Source organism: Staurois parvus, unplaced genomic scaffold, assembly GCF_062004578.1.
Source record: "Staurois parvus isolate SC_StPar_1 unplaced genomic scaffold, SC_StPar_1.0 ptg001957l, whole genome shotgun sequence".
NCBI lineage: Eukaryota > Metazoa > Chordata > Amphibia > Anura > Ranidae > Staurois > Staurois parvus.
This window is the reverse complement of record NW_028319753.1, coordinates 170,086-195,101: the sequence shown is the minus strand read 5'-3', so window position 1 is coordinate 195,101 and position 25,016 is coordinate 170,086. Positions and strand designations below refer to the sequence as shown.

Sequence of the window (25,016 nt, the reverse complement as noted above, 5' to 3'; positions counted from 1 at the left end):
TTGTACCAATTGTGGGCCAAGGCAATTTATACACCACAATACATGGCGACACCCAAATTCAGCTCTTGTCACACAATTCACATGGAACTCTATCACCGTTTATGAAATTAAAACTTATTGGGCCGAACCCCCAACATGGACATTACAGAAAAGAATGAATTGCAGTCATATTGGTCCGCAGACCCGATTCATCGTATGTCCGTGTTCTCTGCTGGTACATATATGTCCAACATGGACCAGCAATGTACTGGAACGTCGCTGGACTTGGAGTGGTTATACCGGGAGGATGCTTGCAGCTACAGGCAGCATTCTAGTGCTGGTTTATTAGCTGGTGGGCGGCTTTCATGTAAAAGTAATCCTAGTGGCCAATTAGCTGCAGAATTGTTTTTACGAGCAGCGAGATGGGACATCATTATAAATGATTTCCTATAGCAGCAAATCTGATGAGATGAATGAAGTGGGTGTAAAGTGGAAGCAGTGGATGTGCAGGGAGCAGCATCTTGAGCACAAAGCACTTTATGTTGTGGATGGATTTGCACACGGTTCAGTTTCCTTCATTTATTGATAAACCCCATAAGACCAATGAAGTGGGTGTAAAGTGGAAGCAGTGGATGTGCAGAGAATAGGATTTGGAGCCCCGAGCTCTTTATCTCTGAATGTCTCCACATATTTGTAGTGTATTTGTGATGATTTCTGTGCACACACAATAGGACAGCGCTGTGACACATAATGCTCTTCTAGATGACAGGGAATCCTTCCCTTTGTTACAGCAGCAGTCCGCTAGAAGGTTTTTGTAGGTTTGGAGTTGTTACACATAGCGCGGGTTTTATCCATTTATAGTGATGACATCATTGCCCAAATCTGGGGGTCACCAGCCATTTCCACCCTTTACTCCCAGCTGGGGGGCTTTGTATCCATATACCAGATGTTCTACAGGACTAAATCTGCAATCAATGTTACTGCAAAATCAAAGGGGCCAAAACCCCTCCCCCGAGGAGTCATATATTTCTGTCCCCCTTGGTGGGAGTGGAGGTGACCCCTCTATAAGGATCTACAGTCCATACACACCCAGCACAAGGCCGGGGTCACACTACCAGACGCTTCTCGGGCTGCAGTTCCTCTGAGCTCCACAAGGTGGTGATCTCACTTCTACCCAGACAGGAAGTCTCTATGGAAGACAGACAGGAAGTGATGTCAGGTACAGACAGGAGGTGATGTCAGGTACAGACAGGAAGTGATGTCAGGTACAGACAGGAAGTTCTATGAATGAGGAAGCGGAGAGTTGACATTCCTGGATCTGGCAGCAGAGGAGGTAATACGTAGATGAATCCCTTCAGGGGGAGGAGTTGATGATAATATATTTGCTCCCAAAGCTGGCCTACATGGTTCAGTTGTATCGTTCAGCCAGCGGGATGACCATAAAAACTGAAGTGATTCCCCCATCCACACATTGGAGGTGGATGGGGGAATCCTCCCCGCTGCACTCTTGTATTCTGACAATGGGGGGACTCCTCCGCTCTCAGAATACACGGATCAGCACTGGAGCTGTTGGCTGCAGCCGCTGGGGGAGTGGCTTTTATCCGGCAGTGGCCACACATGGATGGAAATGTGAGCGATCCCTGCTGAACCAGCTGAATTTCCATGGATCTATGGTCACCTTCAGTGACTTCCTCCCCTCCCCCTCATCTCCTTCATGATGGAAGTCATGCTGAGATCATCTCCCATTGGCTGAGCAATATTCTCATTTGTCTCTCAGCTCCTTCTTGCTATTCCTCGTCCTGCCTGTTGTTTCCTTGGATTGATTTTCTGTGTAGTGACCCCGGCTTGGTCTCTTGGATGCGCTCGTCTGTTGCTTGCCCTGACCTTTCTCCTGATTCCTGGATCTCCTCCTCATCTCTCCTCCATATCCTCTTACACAGCTTTTCTCCACACCTGCAGTGACCCTGGGGGGAGGAAACTTGGCACCAGCACGCCGCCAAATCCATCCCCACCATTAGGGGCTCTGGAGACAATTGTCTGCTATTTACACTCCGTTCCTCCGCACGTCACCTGATCACATGACAGCTTACTTCCACAGATTCCGGACAGATTTCTGGATGGTAAAGGTCAAAGGTCACTCTTCAGTTTAGGAGACACACCCAGGAACAAGGATTTGGTTTATATGGAAGCCTCATATAGAGGACCCCTCAAATCTCCATCTAAAGTCTATATGTCCTATGACATCACACTGACCTCACAGCTCCTCCTCCCAATGTCCCTCCATTCAGAGTCAGAGAATCCAATGACATCACACTGACCTCACAGCTCCTCCTCCCAATGTCCCTCCATCCAGAGTCAGAGAATCCTATGACATCACGCTGACCTAACAGCTCCTCCTCCCAATGTCCCTCCATCCAGAGTCAGAGAATCCTATGACATCACACTGACCTCACAGCTCCTCCTCCCAATGTCCCTCCATCCAGAGTCAGAGAATCCTATGACATCACACTGACCTCACAGCCCCTCCTCCTAATGTCCCTCCATCCAGAGTCAGAGAATCCAATGACATCACACTGACCTCACAGCTCCTCCTCCCAATGTCCCTCCATCCGGAGTCAGAGAATCCTATGACATCACACTGACCTCACAGCCCCTCCTCCTAATGTCCCTCCATTCAGAGTCAGAGAATCCAATGACATCACACTGACCTCACAGCTCCTCCTCCCAATGTCCCTCCATCCAAAGTCAGAGAATCCTATGACATCACACCGACCTCACAGCTCCTCCTCCCAATGTCCCTCCATCCAGAGTCAGAGAATCCTATGACATCACACTGACCTCACAGCTCCTCCTCCCAATGTCCCTCCATCTGATTTTTTCTGATGCTCTTAGGATGTGGGGTCCCTTGGTATCCTCACATGTAAAGTGGGACTGTTGGTCCTGCGTTGTATGTAATGACATCAGAATGCTGCAGCAAGCCTATACCCTGCGTAGTGTGGGGGTCCTGTGGGGGGGAATTATACCTCAGCCTGAAGTGGGGCTTTAATAAAATGGAGACCTGAATGGAGAGGTGAGGAGGATTCTGGGAATATCATTTGATGTGACTATTTGTGTTCAGATGTAGAGTTTTCCTCCTGTGAAGTCTGGAGATCATATGACATCACATTGCCTCCACCTCCCTCCCTGATAGAAGAGAGAAAGAAGAAGAAGATTCTAGAAGTCACCAGAGAGATCACTGAGCTGCTGACAGGAGAGGTGAGCGGTGCCGGGAATTCTGGGACATTCTCCAGTAACAGACAAGGGATGTGTCTGGATGGTGACTGTATCATTGTGTGTGTCAGGTTCCTATAAGGTGTCAGGGTGTCACTGTCTATTTCTCCATGGAGGAGTGGGAGTATTTAGAAGGACACAAGGATCTCTACAAGGACGTCATGATGGACAATCAGCCGCCCCTCACATCACCGGGTAAGAGGAGACTTTATTGTAAAGGAGAGAGCAGTACGGAGGATCCACCTAGATCCCCCATCATCTGATAAACACATAGAAACAATGGATTCAGTCAGTGTGTGTGTTTCCTACAGATGGATCCAGTCATGGGAACCCACCCGAGAGATGTCCCCGTCCTCTGTATTCCCGGGATTCCACACAGGAAGGTCACACCATCCCTCACCATCATCAGGTAGATGATGACAATTATTGGTAGTTGTGATTTATACACAGCATGTTTGTTACAATGAATGTTTTATTATATCTTTCAGAGTGGAATCCTCGGGGATGATAATATTGATGTTAAAGAAGAGTATAAAGAGGAGGATGAGGAGTATGGAGTGATGGAGGAGTTTTCAGAAGGACACAAGGAGATGATGGAGCCACCTAATACCAGGAACCCACCAGAGAGATGTCCCCGTCCTCTGTATTCCCGGGATTCCACACAGGAAGGTCACACCATCCCTCACCATCATCAGGTAGATGATGACAATTATTGGTAGTTGTGATTTATACACAGCATGTTTGTTACAATGAATGTTTTATTATATCTTTCAGAGTGGAATCCTCGGGGATGAGAATATTGATGTTAAAGAAGAGTATAAAGAGGAGGATGAGGAGTATGGAGTGATGGAGGAGTTTTCAGAAGGACACAAGGATATGATGGAGACACCTAATACCAGGAACCCACCAGAGAGATGTCCCCATCCTCTGTATTCCCGGGATTCCACACAGGAAGGTCACACCATCCCTCACTATTACAAGGTTGGTGGGATGGAGCATCTGATGGACTTGCAATGTGTAGACAATGACAATGTGTAGATTTTTTATGTGACCTTACATTTTACAGATGATATTTTTTCCAATTTCCTTGATTTAGAGTGGAGATCCAATCGATATAGAATTTGAGGTGAAAGCAGAAGAAGAAGAGGCGTATGTGAGGGATGATCAGCAGTCTATGGAGGAGGATGGAATAACGGGGACATTTATAGAGGAGGACACTCCTACAGAGATCAGCACAGGTGGGTCATGAACACTAAATCCATTCCTCCACCCATACTGCTCACTGATTGGTCCAGAGTAGGGCGGGGACTGGGTGATATCAGCCTGTAATCCCCTGGTCACTTTCCTGAGCTGTGTTCCCCGTCCTGTATTCCTGGATTTCTCTCGGATAATCTTCCTTCTCTGTGCTGCAGACACAATTTATGTATCTAGACTGGATTTATGGAGGTTCTGGGGTTCAGCTGGCAGCAAAATGTTCATTTTCACCATAGACATTGCTCTACTTAGGCCCCTGAGACATGTGATTTGGGTATTCTTCCCCATGTCCGGGTCTAGTAAGATCTATGACAGAACATTTCTCCCAGGGTTCCTTGCTCTGTGGTCTGCTGGCTGTGCCGGGTGGAGGGATATGTCTGTAGTGTCTCAGACCCAAGTCACTGAGTGCAGTCTCAGGAGATGGGAGACAAGCAACCCTTTAAGGACCTTTAATTACTTAATAACAATATTATGAATCCTGACCATTACACTATATAATTTATATTGTACATTACATCCTCCTGACCCCTGCACTATATACTCTATGTTGTACATTACATACTCCTGACCCCTGCACTATATACTCTGTTGTACATTACATACTCCTGACCCCTGCACTATATACTCTATGTTGTACATTACATACTCCTGACCCCTGCACTATATACTCTATGTTGTACATTACATACTCCTGACCCCTGCACTATATACTCTATGTTGTACATTACATACTCCTGACCCCTGCACTATATACTCTATGTTGTACATTACATACTCCTGACCCCTGCACTATATACTCTATGTTGTACATTACATACTCCTGACCCCTGCACTATATACTCTATGTTGTACATTACATACTCCTGACCCCTGCACTATATACTCTATGTTGTACATTACATACTCCTGACCCCTGCACTATATACTCTGTTGTACATTACATACTCCTGACCCCTGCACTATATACTCTGTTGTACATTACATACTCCTGACCCCTGCACTATATACTCTGTTGTACATTACATACTCCTGACCCCTGCACTATATACTCTGTTGTACATTACATCCTCCTGACCTCTGCACTATATACTCTATGTTGTACATTACATACTCCTGACCCCTGCACTATGTACTCTATGTTGTACATTACATACTCCTGACCCCTGCACTATATACTCTATGTTGTACATTACATCCTCCTGACCCCTGCACTATATACTCTGTTGTACATTACATACTCCTGACCCCTGCACTATATACTCTGTTGTACATTACATACTCCTGACCCCTGCACTATATACTCTGTTGTACATTACATCCTCCTGACCTCTGCACTATATACTCTATGTTGTACATTACATACTCCTGACCCCTGCACTATGTACTCTATGTTGTACATTACATACTCCTGACCCCTGCACTATATACTCTGTTGTACATTACATCCTCCTGACCTCTGCACTATATACTCTATGTTGTACATTACATACTCCTGACCCCTGCACTATGTACTCTATGTTGTACATTACATACTCCTGACCCCTGCACTATATACTCTATGTTGTACATTACATACTCCTGACCCCTGCACTATGTACTCTATGTTGTACATTACATATTCCTGACCCCTGCACTATATACTCTATGTTGTACATTACATACTCCTGACCCCTGCATTATATACTCTGTTGTACATTACATACTCCTGACCCCTGCACTATATACTCTATGTTGTACATTCCATACTCCTGACCCCTGCACTATATACTCTATAGTGGATATAAAAAGTCTACACACCCCTGTTAAAATGTCAGGTTTCTGTGATGTAAAAAAATGAGACAAGGATAACTCATTTCCAAACTTTTCCACCTTTAATGTGACCTATAAACTGTACAACTCAATTGTAAAACAAACTGAAATCTTTTAAGGGGAAGTCAACAAAAAATGCTAAAATAATGTGGTTGCATAAGTGTGCACACCCTCTTATAATTGGGGGATGTAGCTGTGTTCAGAATGAAGCAATCACATTCACAATCATGTTAATTAGGAGTCAGTACACACCCGCCATCATTTAAAGTGCCTCTGATTAACCCTAAATAAAGTTCAGCTGTTCTAGTCGGTCTTTTCTGACATTTTCTTAGTCACATCCTACAGCAAAAGCCATGGTCTGCAGAGAGCTTCCAAAGCATCAGAGGGTGTCAGGGCAGGGCTTTGGAATGGACAGGTAGGCCTAGTGGCAGGGTAACGCACTGACTGATGACAACCACCACCAACAGACCGAAGTCCCTCAGGGGGTGGAGTCTAAGTCCCAGGCTGCCCTTCACCGGGGCCCCTGATGGTGGGGATGGACTTGACACAGCCAGGAACCAGGTCGCAGCCCCCGAGATACCCCGGCTGCGGTAATGGCCACCGCCAATGGCGTGTAGCTGGTAGGAATGACAATAGCGTAGTCAGTCAGGCCGGGTCGACAACAACAGGACAAAACGGTACAGAACAGTAGACAGAGAATCACAGGTCACGAGCCGGGTTCAGCAACGGAAGGTCAGATCAAAGGAAAACACAGAGAATGGTCTTGTCACAAGCCGAGTCAGATTCCAGGAGAGTCACGAGAGTATGAACAGAGCTGTAGCGACACAAAGACACAAGACACAAGTGCAAAGAGCATGTGCGGATCACAGGATTATATGTGCTCAGCCACACCCCTCTGGGGGATGGACCTCAGAGACCTGAAGGCATAAAAGACTCCCACCATGCTCTGCAGAAACCCAAGATGGACGCCAGTACATGAAGCCGCACAGTCTCTGGGAAAAGGTAGGATCTTGACAGAGGGATCTCATTGTTAAAAGGTATCAGTCAGGAGAAGGGTACAAAAGAACTTCCAAGGCATTAGATATACAGTTATGTTCAAAATACTAGCAGTCAGACATCACTAACCGGATCAATCACTGTTTTTGGTGGAAATGATACTTCTACATGGCAAATAATTTCCTAGCAGGTGTAGTAGAGTCATAGAAATCCAACAGACCCGACAGTCATGACATGCATGCTGCTGATTCTGTGTCATTGAATCACTCATTGAAAGGGGCGTGTTCAAAATAATAGCAGTGTGGAGTTCTATTAGTGAGGTCATTCATTCTTTGAAAAACAGGTGGCAATTATTGCCCTTATTTAAGGAAGGAAGGCAGCAAATGTTGTACATGCTGGTTACAGTGCATTTCTCTCTGAAAATCTGAGGAAAATGGGTCTTTCCAGACATTGTTCAGAAGAACAGCGTACCTTGATTAAAAAGTTGATTGGAGAGGGGAAAACATATAAAGAAGTGCAGAAAATGATCGGCTGCTCAGCTAAAATGATGGCAAATGCTTTAAAATGGCAACCAAAACCTGAAAGACGTGGAAGAAAGCGAAAAACTACCATTGGAATGGATAGAAGAATAGCCAACATGGGGCGGACTCAGCCAACAATCAGCTCCAGGAAGATGAAAGAAGGTGTGACGTTCCCTGTGAGGACTCAGCCAACAATCAGCTCCAGGAAGATGAAAGAAGGTGTGACGTTCCCTGTGAGGACTGTTACAATTAGAAGACCCCTATGTGAAGCCAAGCTATCTGCAAGAAGTCCCCGCAAAGTCCCACTGTTGGGAAAAAGACGTGTGCTGAATAGGTTACAATCTGCCAAAGAGCACATTGACTGGCCTAAAGAGAAATGGCGCAACATTTTGTGGACTGATGAAAGTAAGATTGTTCTTTTTGGGTCTAGTGGGCGGAGACAGTTTGTCAGACGACCCCCAAACACTGAATTCAAGCCACAGTACACTGTGAAGACCGTGAAGCATGGTGGTGCAAGCATCATGATATGGGGATGTTCCTCATACTACGGTGTTGGGCCTATTTATCGCATACCAGGGATCATGGATCAGTTTGAATACATCAGAATACTTGAAGAGGTCATGCTGCCTTATGCTGAAGAGGAAATGCCCTTGAAATGGGTGTTCCAACAAGACAACGACCCTAAACACACCAGTAAACGTGCAACATCTTGGTTCCAGACCAACAAGATGGACGTTATGGAGTGGCCAGCCCAATCCCCGGATCTTCATCCAATAGAAAACTTGTGGGGTGACATCAAAAATGCCGTTTCTGAGGCCAAACCAAGAAATAGAGAAGAACTGTGGAATGTGGTCCAATCATCCTGGGCTGGAATACCTGATCACAGGGGCCAGAAGTTGGGTGACTCCATGCAACACAGATGTACAGCAGTTCTCAGAAACAGTGCGACTACAACCAAATATTCATGAAGTCATTCAAAGGAAAGCAAAATCTTCAAACATTTCTCAGTTTATATAGTGAATGTTTGAGTTTGTAAAGAAGAATACAAACCCGGCCATTTTTTTTGAACCGTCTAATATTCACTTTTCTTCCATTTTTTTAGAGGAACAACACAAATTTGATGTATTTTTCTTCATGTTGTGATTTGGAATAGAATGTGTCGTGTTCCCAATGCATTTGTGTGGATGGAAATAAAAGCTATTAGAAGGATTTTCAGCTTTATTCACTTTTTTCAACACACTGCTATTATTTTGAACATAACTGTACCATGGAACACAGTGAAGACAGTCATCATCAAGTGGAGAAAATATGGTGCAGCAGTGACATCACCAACAGTGACATCACCAACAGTGACATCACCAACAGTGACATCACCAACAGTGACCTCACCAAGAACTGGACGTCCCTCCAAAATGGATGAAAAGATGAGAAGAAAACTGGTCTGGGAGGCGGCTAAGAGGCCTACAGCAACATGAAAGGAGCTGCAGGAATATCTGACAAGTCCTGCTGTGTGATCCATGTGACAACAATCTCCGTGTTCTTCATATGTCTGGGCTATGGGGTAGAGTGGAAGATGGAAGCCTTTTCTTAGGAAGAAAACCATCCAAGCCCGGCTACATTCTACAAAAACACATCTGAAGTCTCCCAGAAGCATGTGGGGAGATGTTCTGGTCTGATGAAACCAAGGTTGGACTCTTTGGCCTTAATTCAAAAAAAATATGTTTGGCACAAAAACAACACTGCACATCACCAGAAGAAAACCATACCCACTGTGAAGCATGGTGGTGGCAGCATCATGCTATGGGGATGTTTTTCTTCAGCTGGAACTGGGGCCTTAGTCAAGGTAGAGGGAATTATGAACAGGTCCAAATACCAGTCAATATCGGCACAAAACCTTCCGGCTTCTGCTAGAAAGCTGAACAAAGAGGAGCTTCACCTTTCAGCATGACGACCACCCAAAGCATCCATCCAAATCCACAAAGGAATGGCTTCACCAGAAGAAGATGGAAGATTTGGAATGGCCCAGCCAGAGCCCAGACCTGAATCCGATGGACAATCTGTGGGGTGATCTGAAGAGGGCTGTGCGCAGGAGATGACACGCAATCTGACAGATTTGGAGCGTTTTTACAAGAAAGATCGGGCAAATATTGCCCGATGGAAAAGGTGGAAAAATCTTCTGAAATTATTTATCTTTGTCTCATTTTTTTACATTACAGAAATCTGACATTTTAACCGGGGTGTGCAGACTTTTTATATCCACTGTATGTAGTACATTACATACTCCTGACCCCTGCACTATATACTCTATTTGGACAATTACATCCTCCTGACCCCTGCACTATATACTCTATGTTGTACATTACATACTCCTGACCCCTGCACTATATACTCTATGTTGTACATTACATACTCCTGACCCCTGCACTATATACTCTATGTTGTACATTACATACTCCTGACCCCTGCACTATATACTCTATGTTGTACATTACATACTCCTGACCCCTGCACTATATACTCTATGTTGTACATTCCATACTCCTGACCCCTGCACTATATACTCTATGTTGTACATTACATACTCCTGACCCCTGCACTATATACTCTATGTTGTACATTACATACTCCTGACCCCTGCACTATATACTCTATGTTGTACATTACATACTCCTGACCCCTGCACTATATACTCTGTTGTACATTACATACTCCTGACCCCTGCACTATATACTCTGTTGTACATTACATACTCCTGACCCCTGCGCTATATACTCTATGTTGTACATTACATCCTCCTGACCCCTGCGCTATATACTCTATGTTGTACATTACATCCTCCTGACCCCTGCACTATATACTCTATGTTGTACATTACATACCCCTGACCCCTGCACTATATACTCTATGTTGTACATTACATACTCCTGACCCCTGCACTATATACTCTGTTGTACATTACATTCTCCTGACCCCTGCACTATATACTCTGTGTTGTACATTACATACTCCTGCACTATATACTCTATGTTGTACATTACATCCTCCTGACCCCTGCACTATATACTCCATGTTGTACATTACATACTCCTGACCCCTGCACTATATACTCCATGTTGTACATTCCATAGTCCTGACTTCTGCTCTCCCCCCACTGCTATATAAACACATAATATGGATTCTCTTTTGTTCCCCCCATTTCCTCCCAGCTGGACATTTTATATCGGATGATGTGATTGGAGCACAGACTTTTACATGGTGATAATAATGTGATAACATCCTCCAACTTTGGACCCTTAAACAGAAAGTGATAATGAGGGAGGAGTCAATACCCCAATGATGGTGGTCTTCAGGATCAGTCCAGTCTTCATCTTGGTTATTCTCCCCCCATCCTCACTCTCTGACCTCTGGTGGGGCTCAGCCCCGCTGTTCTTCATGACTAAATCATGGAGTAAATAAGGAAGTGCAGTACTTCTTGTGTTGGGAAGATGGCGATGAGTGATAGAGGGGGTGGGGACCCTCGTCCTATAATCCCCTCATCACTGTCCCTCCTATAAAAGACAGTTGTGGTTGTTTCCTCACTCTCTGACTAAGGTCCATGAATAAAGAAATGACCTGGTAGGAGATCAGAGGAGCCATTTCCTAGTTCCCTTGAGGGTGGAATTGTAAGCTCCTCAGAGACCAAGCTGCCTTGATGTGGGTGGAGTCCTGGTTTGGGGGAACCAATCAGCTCCTGTCTAGTAATCCTCTTTGTCTTTGTATTTTAGTCCATGGCCGGGAGATGAGGAAAACCTCCGAGGATTGTCTCACTTTGTCTCCAGACTGGAAAGTAGAAGATGAGGATATCACACAGTATAGTCCAGGAGAAAACCCGGCTCCCTCCAATGTCCATCCGGCACCACCCAGTGTAGATGGACCATCGGATTCCTCGTATCCTGAGGAACCTCAGACTGTGCGGGACTGGGCCGGCCTTCCAACAGGGAAGAGCTTCTCCTGTCCTGAGTGTGGGAAATGTTTTTCAGAGAAGTCCAATCTTCATAAACATCAGATATCTCACATGGGGGAAAAGCCACATTCCTGTCCTGAGTGTGGGAAATGTTTTTCACAGAAGTCCCATCTTTACAGACATGAGAGATCTCACACAGGGGAGAAGCCACATTACTGTCCTGAGTGTGGGAAATGTTTTTCACAGAAGTCCAGTCTTTACACACATCAGAGATGTCACACGGGAGAGAAGCCGTATTCCTGTTCTGAGTGTGGAAAATGCTTTTCAGAGAAGTCCAATCTTCATAAACATCAGAGATCTCACACAGGGGAGAAGCCGTATGCCTGTTCTGAGTGTGGAAAATGTTTTTCAGTGAAGTCTAGTCTTTACAGACATCAGAGATCTCACACCGAAGAAAAGCCGTATTCTTGTCCTGAGTGTGGGAAATGTTTTTCAGTGAAGTCCAGTCTTTACACACATCAGAGATCTCACACTGGGGAAAAGCCATATTCCTGTCTTGAGTGCGGGAAATGTTTTTCAGTGAAGTCCAATCTTTACACACATCAGAGATCTCACACGGGGGAGAAGCGGTATTCCTGTTCTGAGTGTGGAAAATGCTTTTTAGAGAAGTCCAATCTTCATAAACATCAGAGATCTCACACGGGGGAGAAGCCGTATTCCTGTCCTGAGTGTGGGAAATGTTTTTTAGATAAGTCCAGTCTTTACACACATCAGAGATCTCACACTGAAGAAAAGCCACATTCTTGTCCTGAGTGCGGGAAATGTTTTTTAGTGAAGTCCAGTCTTTACACACATCAGAGATCTCACACAGGGGAGAAGCCATATTCCTGTCTTGAGTGTGGGAAATGTTTTTCAGTGAAGTCCAATCTTTACACACATCAAAGATCTCACACAGGGGAGAAGCCGTATTCCTGTCCTAAGTGTGGGAAATGTTTTTCACAGAAGTCCAGTCTTTACAGACATCAGAGATCTCACACGAGGGAGAAGCCACTTTCCTGTCCTGAGTGAGGGAAATGTTCATCATTGAAGTCCTGTCTTCCTGTACATCAGGGGTCCCACACAACCCTGGAGGTGTATTGGTGCCTTGAGTGCGGGAAATGTCTGCTAGATGAATGTTGCTGGACATCCCAGCTCTCATGTAGGGAAGAAGCACACCCTGATGTACATCTCAGATACAGGTACACAATGATGACAAATCACAGCTTGAACTGTCTTGCTTTGCATGTAATGAGTCTCATATATTAGTTTCACCTTTTAAGTTGCTGAACTGAAATAAATGAACTTTTGCACCATAGTCTCATTTTTCCAGTTTCACCTGTATAACTCATGGCTGATCTTCATCATGGAAGGAACAGTTCATAAGGAGATCAGAGGCCCCCAAAGACATGGATGAAGTGTGGGACCGGGTTGGCCATTGATGGCAGGAGAAGAATAAAAATAGAGTCCTGCCCTGTGATTGGCTGAGTACATTTTGTGGTGGGAGATTTCACAAACACTTGGAGGTCTATGGAGAACAATGTTGAACGGATGTGACCGGCATTCTCCAGAATAGATTTAATAGGAAATACATTCTCTACCTTTAATGGCTTGCTGGATGTTCATCAGAAAAGGTGTCCCTGGAAATGTTTCTGAAAATTTGTAGCTATGTTCATGTAGTATGTCTGTTATTGCTGACCATCTCCTGTAGTATGTATGCAGTCTCTGACAGTCTCCTGTAGTATGTATGCAGTCTCTGACCGTCTCCTGTAGTATGTCTGCAGTCTCTGACCGTCTCCTGTAGTATGTCTGCAGTCTCTGACCATCTCCTGTACTATGTCTGCAGTCTCTGACCGTCTCCTGTAGTATGTCTGCAGTCTCTGACCGTCTCCTGTAGTATGTCTGCAGTCTCTGACCATCTCCTGTAGTATGTCTGCAGTCTCTGACCGTCCCAGCCTACAAGAAAAGGCTGGAGAGTTGGGTCTCAGCTACAGGGGACTTACTAAAGAACAGCTGGTCCGAATACTGGAGGAAGCTGGCCAACAGGAGTTGGGCACCGACATGGGTCAGGCACCACCCGGTGAGGATGTACCAGAGCTACCTGGGAAATCCAGTAAGAGCCCATGGGTTATCTGGTGCTAGAGATGGCCATTCTGGGGGAGGGTGCCACTACAGAAAGGAAACTTGCAGTCACTGAAAAGACACAAAAGAGACACACAGAGTGGGAGGCTACAAAGAACAGAGAAGCCACCTCTGTGTCTGTCCCTGTGGTAAGGGAAACCACAAGAATCTTCAGGATGGACTTTAAGCCCTACCAAGAACATACTGGAGATGTGGATTGTAGTGACTTTTGGGGGACTGTTTATTAAGAAAAATAATATTATCCCAAATTTGGGAATCCCAGCTGACTGTCAGGGGTTAACATTTTAGGTTGAATTTCAAGGGATATTTCAAGAGGTTACCACACACACACAATGAGTGGAAGAGACTTGTTCAAGACACAATATTACTATTTGAATTTCTACAGGTGATCAAACAAGAGTACCAGAAAAGACAATGGTGGGATCTGATTCTGGTTTTTCTAAGACCTTGCAAAGTGTCATCTAAACAAGTACCATGGTCTATGGGAAGCCAGGAGACGTCACCTGCAGGGAACTTAATTATAGAGTCAAACACCACTATTTGGACTTCTGCAGGTGAACATATACGAGGTCTGGAAGTGACAATAGGGGAACCAAACCTGATTGTCTGAAAGCTCACACAAAACCTTGGAAAGTGTGATGAACAAACCGTGAAATGTGACAATATGCTATTGAACTGAGGTTTTAACTCCAGGCCAGTCTATTTACCTTAATTACTCAACAGTGGATAAGGTTCTCCGTCACATTCCCATGAACTCTACATTCAGCCCAAGGTAAAATCTGGGTCAGCTAAGATACAAAGAAAAATGTGGTTTATATCAATGGGATCTTATAAAGGGTATGTTTCCACACACCAAAATATATTCAACAAAGTTGGGTATTGCATACCACTCAATTAAGTGTGAAATGATAAAGAATAGGATGATTTATGAATTGGTGTCAATTGTACATTTCCAAAGAAATCAGCTATCTCAAAACAGCTTAAATATCAGGGAAATGAGAAACCAAATGTACATATATCTTTCTATGATCCTTATCCAAGAATTAGTATTGAAATCAACTATACTTGGATAAGACATATATATTTGATACCTAAAGACATTTTGTTTCTATCAAAGTATGAGTCATTAAAACACAAATTTCCTTGGATGCCTGACTGTCCCCAGTGGACAGGTGAGGAATATCTCTAGGTACGCACACTTCTCGACCGGCCAATCAACAAGCCAGTTGGGAGGGTCCCTTGAAACAAAGGATTGTATGGTATAAAAAGGCCGTACACCTCACACTTAATCAAGCTGAAAATCTGACACACTTAAAAATCTGAAAACAATCTTCTAAACTTCTTCTATGATACTTCTGATCTAGACTTTTATCGACACGTCTATGACTATACTGAGCTACTTCTTCTGATCTACTTTCCTTATATAATATCTACACTCTACTCTAAACACTACAATCAAGACTGCACTATCTCTCACTTGCTACCTGCGGCCATTTTGCTGAAGGAGTTCAGCTACCATTTTGTCTTGAGGACCATTTGAAGGTCCAACTGCATCCCACTGGGGAGGCCTCAAAATCAAGGTTCTAGGAGTGGTGAGACTGCTAGGATATTGTATTTTATTTGATATTTCCAATTTTCCAAAGACTTATAGCATTTGTATTGTGTGTTTAGGAATATTAAGATTATATACATAATTATCACTAAAAAGTATTTGGTTTGGTATTGAGTGTATATATTTCATATTTCACTGATCGGTAGTTTTGTTGTAGTGCAATTTATCAGAGATACTTTTCTTTTTTCTCTATGGCCACGAGAAATTTTAAATAATTGCTGAAGCACTATAAGGTTACAACTTATACCTAACTTAGATTTTTCCTCTATTTACTATTATCTATGGATCATATAGAATTAGCCTGTCATATTTTTATTGTATGTACAAGTATACATTTATCACCAGTCTTTTGCGTTTGTATTAATATATATATATAAATTTTGTACATAAATAAATTTATTTATCAAAAGGCAATTTTTGTTTCTATGGTACGAAATCATACTGGCTAAAAGGACTCAAGGTATATTATTAAGTGGTGATCAAATTATTAAGGTGTCCAAATTATTGGTTCATTAAATATTTGCCGTATTTTAACGGCTGGAGGCATTGCGATATTTTGTTTAAGGGAGAGGACACCACCCTACGTATTTAGAATAAATTCTTACATAAATCACCACAGGACAAATTTGGAGGCACTGCTGAGAGCCAAAGAAATCGTACCATAATACAAAACGCACTGGTGATTATACCATTGTCAAAAACATATTTTGTATAAAAATGGCATCCAGTAACCACGGATCCACCTCTTCCAAGCATAGCAAGGAAAAGGTAGCTGTCCAGAATGTTGAGGAGGAAACTCCTAAGAGAGCTAGAAAATCCTGCGATGCTTTGCAAAGGTATACAGAATGTACGGTAATAGATTATCTAGGATTAGATTTAGGGGATAACATTGAGGAATTAGTAGCAGAAGAGAAAAAGCAAGCTATGAGCACCTCTGAGGACCTGTTTAACGAAGAAGGTCGGTTTGTCAGGTTTTTTTTGCATTTGCTGAAGCAGAAAATAATAAAAGCCGTGACAGACTTCTAGAAGCCTGGCCCATGTTATGGTTTATGAGCAGTGAAGCTGCCCAGCAAACACCAGCTTTAAGGGAGGACCTGTCAGAAGCCCGCCACCTTTTGAAAGACAGAGATCAGGAAATTGAGTCCTTGAGGGAGAAGCTTGACCATACATGTGTTCGTCTCAACGAATCCAAGGAGCATCAAGCTAGATTGGTCAAAGACATTCAATGTGCTCAAGGCTTATATGAGGAAAGTTTTCAGGAATTAAAACAATTTAAAAAGAGATATCAGGATTTAAAACAAGAAGTAGAGTTCTTTAGATCAGGAAGGATATCTCCTGTTGAAATTAATGTTCATCCAGGGGATAAGAATGACCAATCAGAAGTTGCTTTTGTAAGGTCTGAGCAAAAAGCACTGGAGGAGCAGATTGTCAGGTTAACTGCCCAAATAAATTCTAGAGTCCAGAACCGGACCTACCCAGTTAAGCAGGAGGCTGATGAACGGGAATACCCATATCACAGTGAAGTACCTGATAGTGAGACAGAGACGGAATATAGGTCGCCCCCTAGGCTCCAAAGATATACCCCAGAGCATGCAGAAGAAGAGTATGAGGGTTCATATAGGCAGGAAGGGAAGTCCCGGGGGTCATTCAGAAGATATGACACCCCAAAGGTCATTCAATTTTTGAAAGACACCATTCCTATTTTCACCAAGAAAGGGTCCCTGGAAATTACTGAACATATGAAAACATATGAACAAGCGTTAGAAATTCTAGGCATTAGGGATGACCACACCAAAATTGAATTATTGCCATGGGTGTTTGAAGAAAAATACCGGCAATTCTTTGATACCTTGAAGGCCTTTTCCAATCAGTCCTGGAGAGAGGTAAAACATAGGTGCCACATGGAATTTGGGCCTTATAGAACTGTTACCTCTGCCAAGGCTGCAGCCTACAATTTAAAGTGTGGTCCTCACCAAAGCCCTGCAGAATTTCTGGCCGTCCTCATAAATGCATATATCCTGGCTGAGAAGGATCCCAATCCTGACCAGCCAGAATTCAAGACTCTATTTTATGAAGCATTACCTGCTTACATAAAATTGGGACTTGCTCAGGATTACAGAAAGGGACGCTCTCTTGATTGGCTGGTGAAAGAGAGTGACTATCTGTTCTCAATCCAACAGTCCAGTGAGGGCGGGATAAAAAGAGAGCACAAGAATAGTCCCAAGATAGTGGCAGCCACTACCGTTTCCCCTCCAAATCTAAATTTGCAGGCGGAGAAGAAATCGTATGCGGAAGTAGTCCGTTGGAGTTAACCCAATGGTTCCCCTAGATTTGCACCTCAAACCCAGCAAGTAAAGGAGGCCCCTAGCTTTGCCCCTCAAACCCAGTGGGTGAGGAAGGATAGACAAAAGCCAGGGAACTACGGTAGTGGAAGTGAAAAGAATAAAAGGTATGAAAATGCCCACTATAGTGATGAGAACCAAAGGGGTCAATGGTATCCTCGGAGGTTCTACTATACTCGCCAGAACCAACAGAGAAATTTTTATAGAAACAACAATTTTAATAGGAACCCTAATTTCAATAGGAACCCCAATTTTAATAGGAACTCTGACTTCCAAAGATTCCCTCAACACCAGGAACACCCTCAAGCTCAAAGGGTGGATACAGTACCCCAGATTCCCCTCAATTACAGGGAGAACCAGAAACCTCAGGGAGCAAGGCCATGGCGTCGGGACCGGAGCAGCAATTCTGACTCCGGGTCTCCTAGCCAATCCCGTCTGCAGTACAACTGCAAGTACAGGAAAAGGGAGAATCACCAGAATGCCTCCTCTAAGCGCATCGAGCAAATAGAGGTGCAGATCAGCAAAATGGCTGAACAAATGAACAGGCTTGTCACTAACCATTCTTCCAATCCTTTTTTAGGAGCAGCTTCTGTGACCAACCAAGGGTCACAGAATTCATAAACAACCAACCCTTAAACCAACAGGGGAGGACACTGAGTAAAATGACAGGAGATGTGTGTCCCGTCCCTGACATGCCCACTAATGGAGAATCTAGTTCTCGGGCAAAGGGGGACCAGTTGTTGGTTATTAATTCCTCTCCTGTTTTTCAGTGTCCATCTATTTTCCCTAATATAGTCGCGGCGTCGGAAGTCGTCGGGATTGACAAGCCAGACGGAACGCCAACTTCTAGTTGTGCTTCCGTCTTGAAACATTCCAAGAGTCCCGCCAGGAAGGATAAGGGTGATGCGTCCACCACATGCGGTGAGATAAGAGCCAGTCATATGTCATTGAAGGGCCCACAGATCTTCAACCACACCAATTTCATGTGTGAGCTGACTGAATCTGATGGGAGATATTATGCCACGGTGCAGGTGCAGGATGCCAGTGATCTTTCTATTGTCGGCCTAATAGACACTGGATCCCAGGCTACCATCATGTCACAGGAACATTTTAATAAAGTGGCGAATGTCATGCCCACTAAGCCAAGACTTAAAAGCTTTGACAGCTCATTCATTGGTGTAGGTGGAGACCCTTTACAAGTCACAGGCACCGCCTGGCTAAAGCTTAAACTGGGTAACAAGGAACTGAGACACCCCATCATCATTGCCAGCATCTCCCAGCACCACATGATAATTGGGATGGACTTTTTAAAAAGGCTGAACACAATAGTTGACTGTGTGAACCAAGTACTGTGGTCACAGGTAAATACCCCGATTAAATATGGGAAACTTCAAACTCCCCATTCCCGACAACACTGCCACCTGGTGGAAGAAAGGCCTGGATCATTAGAAATCCATTTCAGGAATAGGCAACTTCCTGATGTCACAGTTAGAGATGAGCGAATTATTCAAAAATTTGATTCGGCTGATTCGCCGAATTTGCGGGAGAAATTAGATTCGATGCGAATTTATTCGCCGCGAATTTAACTTATTAAAAGGGTTTCTAGGCTTCAGAGAGCCTTTATATTAGTGCAGAACACTGTACCTTTAATTTAAATGCCCTTGGAGTCTGCTGGGGAAGAGAAATAATACTGTCAGTCAGTATGACATGCAGATGAGTGCCGTCGATCTTAGAATCACCGCACACTTCACTCATTTGGGCAGTCACGGGGCACGACGAAGAAGATGAAGAAGAAGAAGAATGAAAAGAAGAATGAAAAGAAGAAGAAGAATGAAAAGAAGAAGAAGAAGAATGAAAAGAAGAATGAAAAGAAGAAGAATGAAAAGAAGAGGAAGAAGAATGAAAAGAAGAATGAGAAGAAGAATGAAAAGAAGAATGAGAAGAATGAAAAGAAGAATGAGAAGAAGAATGAAAAGAAGAATGAAAAGAAGAAGAAGAAGAATGAAAAGAAGAAGAGGAAGAAGAAGAGGAAGAAGAATGAAAAGAAGAATGAAAAGAATGAAAAGAAGAAGAAGAAGAATGAAAAGAATGAAAAGAAGAAGAAGAATGAAAAGAAGAAGAAGAATGAAAAGAAGAATGAAAAGAAGAAGAAGAAGAATGAAAAGAAGAAGAAGAAGAATGAAAAGAAGAAGAAGAAGAATGAAAAGAAGAATGAGAAGAAGAATGAAAAGAAGAATGAACAGAAGAAGAAGAAGAAGAATGAAAAGAAGAAGAATGAAAAGAAGAATGAAAAGAAGGAGAAGAAGAATGAAAAGAAGAATGAAAAGAAGGAGAAGAAGAATGAAAAGAAGAAGAAGAAGAATGAAAAGAAGAAGAAGAAGAATGAAAAGAAGAATGAAAAGAAGAAGAAGAAGAATGAAAAGAAGAGGAAGAAGAATGAAAAGAAGAGAAAGAAGAATGAAAAGAAGAAGAAGAAGAATGAAAAGAAGAATGAAAAGAAGAAGAAGAATGAAAAGAAGAAGAAGAATGAAAAGAAGAAGAATTAAAAGAAGAATGAGAAGAAGAATGAAAAGAAGAATGAAAAGAAGAATGAGAAGAATGAAAAGAAGAATGAAAAGAAGAATGAAAAGAAGAAGAATGAAAAGAAGAATGAAAAGAAGAAGAAGAAGAATGAAAAGAAGAAGAAGAAGAATGAAAAGAAGAAGAAGAATGAAAAGAAGAAGAATGAAAAGAAGAAGAAGAATGAAAAGAAGAATGAAAAGAAGAATGAAAAGAAGAAGAAGAAGAATGAAAAGAAGAATGAGAAGAAGAATGAAAAGAAGAATGAGAAGAATGAAAAGAAGAATGAAAAGAAGAATAAGAATGAAAAGAAGAAGAAGAAGAATGAAAAGAAGAATGAAAAGAAGAAGAAGAATGAAAAGAAGAAGAGAATGAAAAGAAGAAGAAGAAGAATGAAAAAAAAGAAGAAGAATGAAAAGAAGAAGAAGAATGAAAAGAAGAGGAAGAAGAATGAAAAGAAGAAGAAGAAGAATGAAAAGAAGAAGAAGAATGGAAAGAAGAAGAATTCCAGTACAGCAAAAAGTGTATCTGCAGAGAGCTCCGCTATTTCTGACAGTTCTCTGACAGTTCCTTCACATTTACAGCGGTTGAAACATTGTATCTATTACAGCGGTTGAAACAAATAGATACAATGTTTCAACCGCTGTAAATGAACTGTCAGAACTGTCAGAGAACTGTCAGAAATAGCGGAGCTCTCTGCAGTGACACTTTTGCCGGCTGATCGGGGAAAATTCGATTCGTGCATCCGAAGTTTGCTAAAATTCGGATTCGATGCGAATCAAATTTTTCCTAATATTCGAAACGAATTCCACTTTGCCAAGTTCGATTCGCTCATCTCTAGTCACAGTTATCCAACCTGATGACCATAACCCTATCAGAAGAGATGAGGATCACATTTTTAAAATTCCCCAAGATAAAATAAAAGATATTTCCCTCCAAGATTATATCCTTACGATATCTTTTCATCAGGAAGATAAACCAAGAAAAGGGGGAGATCACACCCAATTCTTGACAGGTATTGAAAGGGTTAACAGCGACTTGTTTATCCCCATCCGGATAAATGGTCTTAATAGGTCAAAATATGCCAAACTAGATTTGAGACAGGAACACAGCTTTGTAAGCCATGGGTTGATAAAACACCTGACCGAAATGGAAATGATCCGTTTCTCCACACCTCAGCGTCATTGGATTTCAGACTCCCTTGATGACTCTGATGATCACAATTCAATGGCTAGGTGTCTCTTAAATGTCACTGTAGGAAACAAAACAGCCACCCATGTGTTCCTAGTCTTGGATAATCCCCAAACTAAAATTTATTTTGGCAATGATGTATTACATCGCTTTGCAGTGCAAGTCGACCTAATTAATGACTGTTTATGGAGTCGACTAAAGGGGGACCCCGAGAAATACCAAAATCTGGACTTAGCTTTAAAATCCCAGCAACAGATGCCTTATGCTGTTGAAGTCCAGGTAGCCCAAAAGATTACAATTCCTAAGGGCATAAATAATTTCATATTCCCCATCCAAGTTAAAAAGGGACATAGACTGAAGGGGTCAGATGCATTAGTATGCCTCTCCCATAAAATGCAGGGGGAGGGACTGAACATTACACACACGCCCCTAGTCAACACACATCAATTCCCGATGTACATTTACATACATAATCTGTCCAATCAGGACATCGTCTTACCCAAGGAGACCCTTATTGGTCTAGCGGTAGAGACTGAATATTACACCTTTGGGGTCACTAACCAGGTGATTGGACTCATCCCCGATGAATATTTGTCGGAGGAACAATTAATTGAACAAACATTCCATTCATTACCAGAGGGTATTTTCACCGTAGAGTCCATTTATCCGTTCGATTCTAAAGATGGTACCTGTAGAATTGAAGAGACATCCATTGTCTTTGATCACCCAATCAAAGAACAAGAGTACCCCAAAGAACCTGGATGGCAGGAGAACACACACACACACATCACATGCCCAATGACCTCACCACAAAACTTGAAGAGGCATATGAGATAGGTCAGCCGGAAAGCTTTCCTGGATTCAAGGAGTTAGTGGAAGAGATGGTGGCCCTCGCCGATGCGTGTTCCAGTGATCTCGACCGACAATTGCTCCGAGAGCTTCTCCTTGAATTCCAAGAGATCTTTGCCAAGGATTCTTACGATTGTGGGACTACTGACCTACACATCGCTAGGATCCAAACAGATCCAGATGCCCCACCAGTATTTGTAAGACAGTATAGGTTGCCATTAGCTTCCTATGAATCTCTAGCTGAGATTATCAGGAAGTTACATGAAAGGGGTATAATTAGGCCCATCCACAGCTCCTATAACCACCCGATCCTGGGTATTTTAAAACCCAATGGACAATGGCGTTTGTGCGCTGACCTCCGTCAGCTAAACAAGCGTGTGTACATGTCAGGATGGCCTGTCCCATACATAGACCAATGTCTCGCTCAGCTCCAAGGATCCCAAGTTTTTACAGCCTTGGATTGTGCACAGGGGTATTGGACCATTAAGGTGAGTGAGGAAGACCAATACAAACTGGCTTTCAGTTTTGGGAATCGACAGTATTGTTGGGTGCGAATGCCTTTCGGATTCATAAATTCCAGACATGAATTTGCTGTGTTCATGCACAAGGCCATGCCAGACGCCTTCGAAAGGGGGACGTTGGCATATGTGGACGATATCCTGATCAAAAGTACTGATATGGCCAAGCATATTACAGAACTTCGGCATGTCCTGGGCCAATTAAAAGCAGCAGGAGTTAAACTGTCCTTACAAAAAGCCCAGTGGTGTCGCACGAAGGTAAACTTCCTAGGCCATGAAGTTACTGCTGAAGGTTTGAACCCACAAAAGAAGAAAGTTGAGGCGGTTCTGAACTGTAAAGTCCCTACTAACCTTAAAGAATTGAGATCATTCCTAGGTATGGTAAACTACTCGCGTAAGTTTATTGATAATTACGCCGAGATAAGCAAGCCGTTGCTTCACCTACTGAAGAAGGATGTCGGATGGTCGTGGGGTAAGAAACAGGAGGACGCCATGAAGGAATTAAAGGAACGTCTCACACAAGCCCCGTGTCTCGGATATCCCGAAGGGGGTAAAAATTTCTATCTAGAGACAGGGTTTACGCAGGTAAGTATGAGTTCTGTTCTTTACCAGAAACGTGATGATGTCAGTAAGGTGATTGCCTATGCCAGTAAAACTTTGTCCCCGGTTGAAGTAAAGTTCAGTGACTGTGAAAAAGCTCTATTGTCCACCGTGTGGGCATTACAGAATTTCCGCAGTTACATTCAGGGAGAGAGAATCATTGTTGAAACGGCACACCAGCCTTTACAGTATTTAAAGAGTGAACGTATCAAGGGAGGAAATGTGTCTAATAGCCGCATCACTGCTTGGACTTTGTCTTTGCAAGGGTGGCCTCTTGAAATTCGGTACAAACAGAACAAGGAAAGTCCAGTAGCCCAGGGCCTAGCCGAGCTCCATGATTGTTCCGCAACTACGCCTGCTATGGAGGCCCTGGACACTGACTTTCTGGAAGAACAACTGTTCTCTCCCTACAAGGTTTACGATGAAGAATACTGTAAACAGCTGCCGTGTGTATATGTGGATGGTTGTGCTTTTCATCACAAGGATGGGGAACAGCTCCAACTAGTGGCAGGTATTGGAATCGTTTGGACCCAAGGTGTCACCCCAATTTCTGTGGGATACAAACTTGGACCAAAAAGCAGTCAGGTTGCTGAACTTACTGCAATTCTTAGAGCAGTTGAGATGGCTATAGAGTTCAACATCAGAGAGTGTGCCATCATAACCGATTCCAATTATGTCAGGAATAGTTTTGTGGAGTATTTCCCTAGGTGGAAGCGAAACAACATGAACAAGAGTAATCACAAACCCGTGAAACATGGTAAGCTCTTTTGTCACATCGATGAACTGGTAAGGTCCAATGATCTCACCCTGCACTTCAAGAAGACCAAAGGCCACTCCAAGGTTCTAGGTGCCGAGAAGGAAGGGAACGATCTGGCCGATTCTCTAGCCAAAGAAGGGGCAATCACCGGTGAACTGTTAGACATTGATCAATTTTTAGGTACCGTACAGGTTGAAGCTGTCACCAGGCAACAGGCCAGAACAGCTGGTGATCCGAATGCATTACAGTGGAGTCACGATTCTCCTAGTGAGGATTTAATTACTGCCCAAAAAGAAGACCCAATAATTGGCTTGTTTTATAGTCATATAGAAGATCCCAACCAAAATCCCATAAATAAGGAAGTATGTAGTGGGAAGGAGGATTTACGTATCTTAATGAAATCCAAATCCCAATTCTCTTTATACCAGGGATTGTTGATACGAACCTCAAAGGGTGGCGTACAACAATGGGTCGTCCCACTTAAATTTAGAGGTTTGATGCTACAGCATGCCCATGATGCTCCCACTTCCGGTCATCGTGGAGAGAAGATCACGTATGAGATCCTGCGGGATTATGCCTACTGGCCTCATATGTTACGTGATGTGAAGGAGTACTGCCAAGGTTGCCTAATATGTCCC

The 25,016-nt window shown here is 43.2% G+C and overlaps 1 protein-coding gene across 1 annotated transcript in view; it reads left to right on the top strand.

Annotated features, from left to right (window-relative positions):
* Positions 1–3,028: 3,028 nt before the first annotated feature.
* The window catches only part of LOC149433145 (uncharacterized), a 141,166-nt gene continuing 119,178 nt past the window's right edge, over positions 3,029–25,016 (top strand). The window contains exons 1-6 of the mRNA XM_089664587.1: positions 3,029–3,234; positions 3,321–3,444; positions 3,561–3,658; positions 4,024–4,230; positions 4,346–4,487; positions 11,594–12,825. Coding sequence (XP_089520713.1) covers positions 3,360–3,444; positions 3,561–3,658; positions 4,024–4,230; positions 4,346–4,487; positions 11,594–12,825 — 1,764 coding nt within the window. The 5' untranslated portion in view covers positions 3,029–3,234; positions 3,321–3,359. The remainder of the gene's footprint in view (positions 3,235–3,320; positions 3,445–3,560; positions 3,659–4,023; positions 4,231–4,345; positions 4,488–11,593; positions 12,826–25,016) is intronic.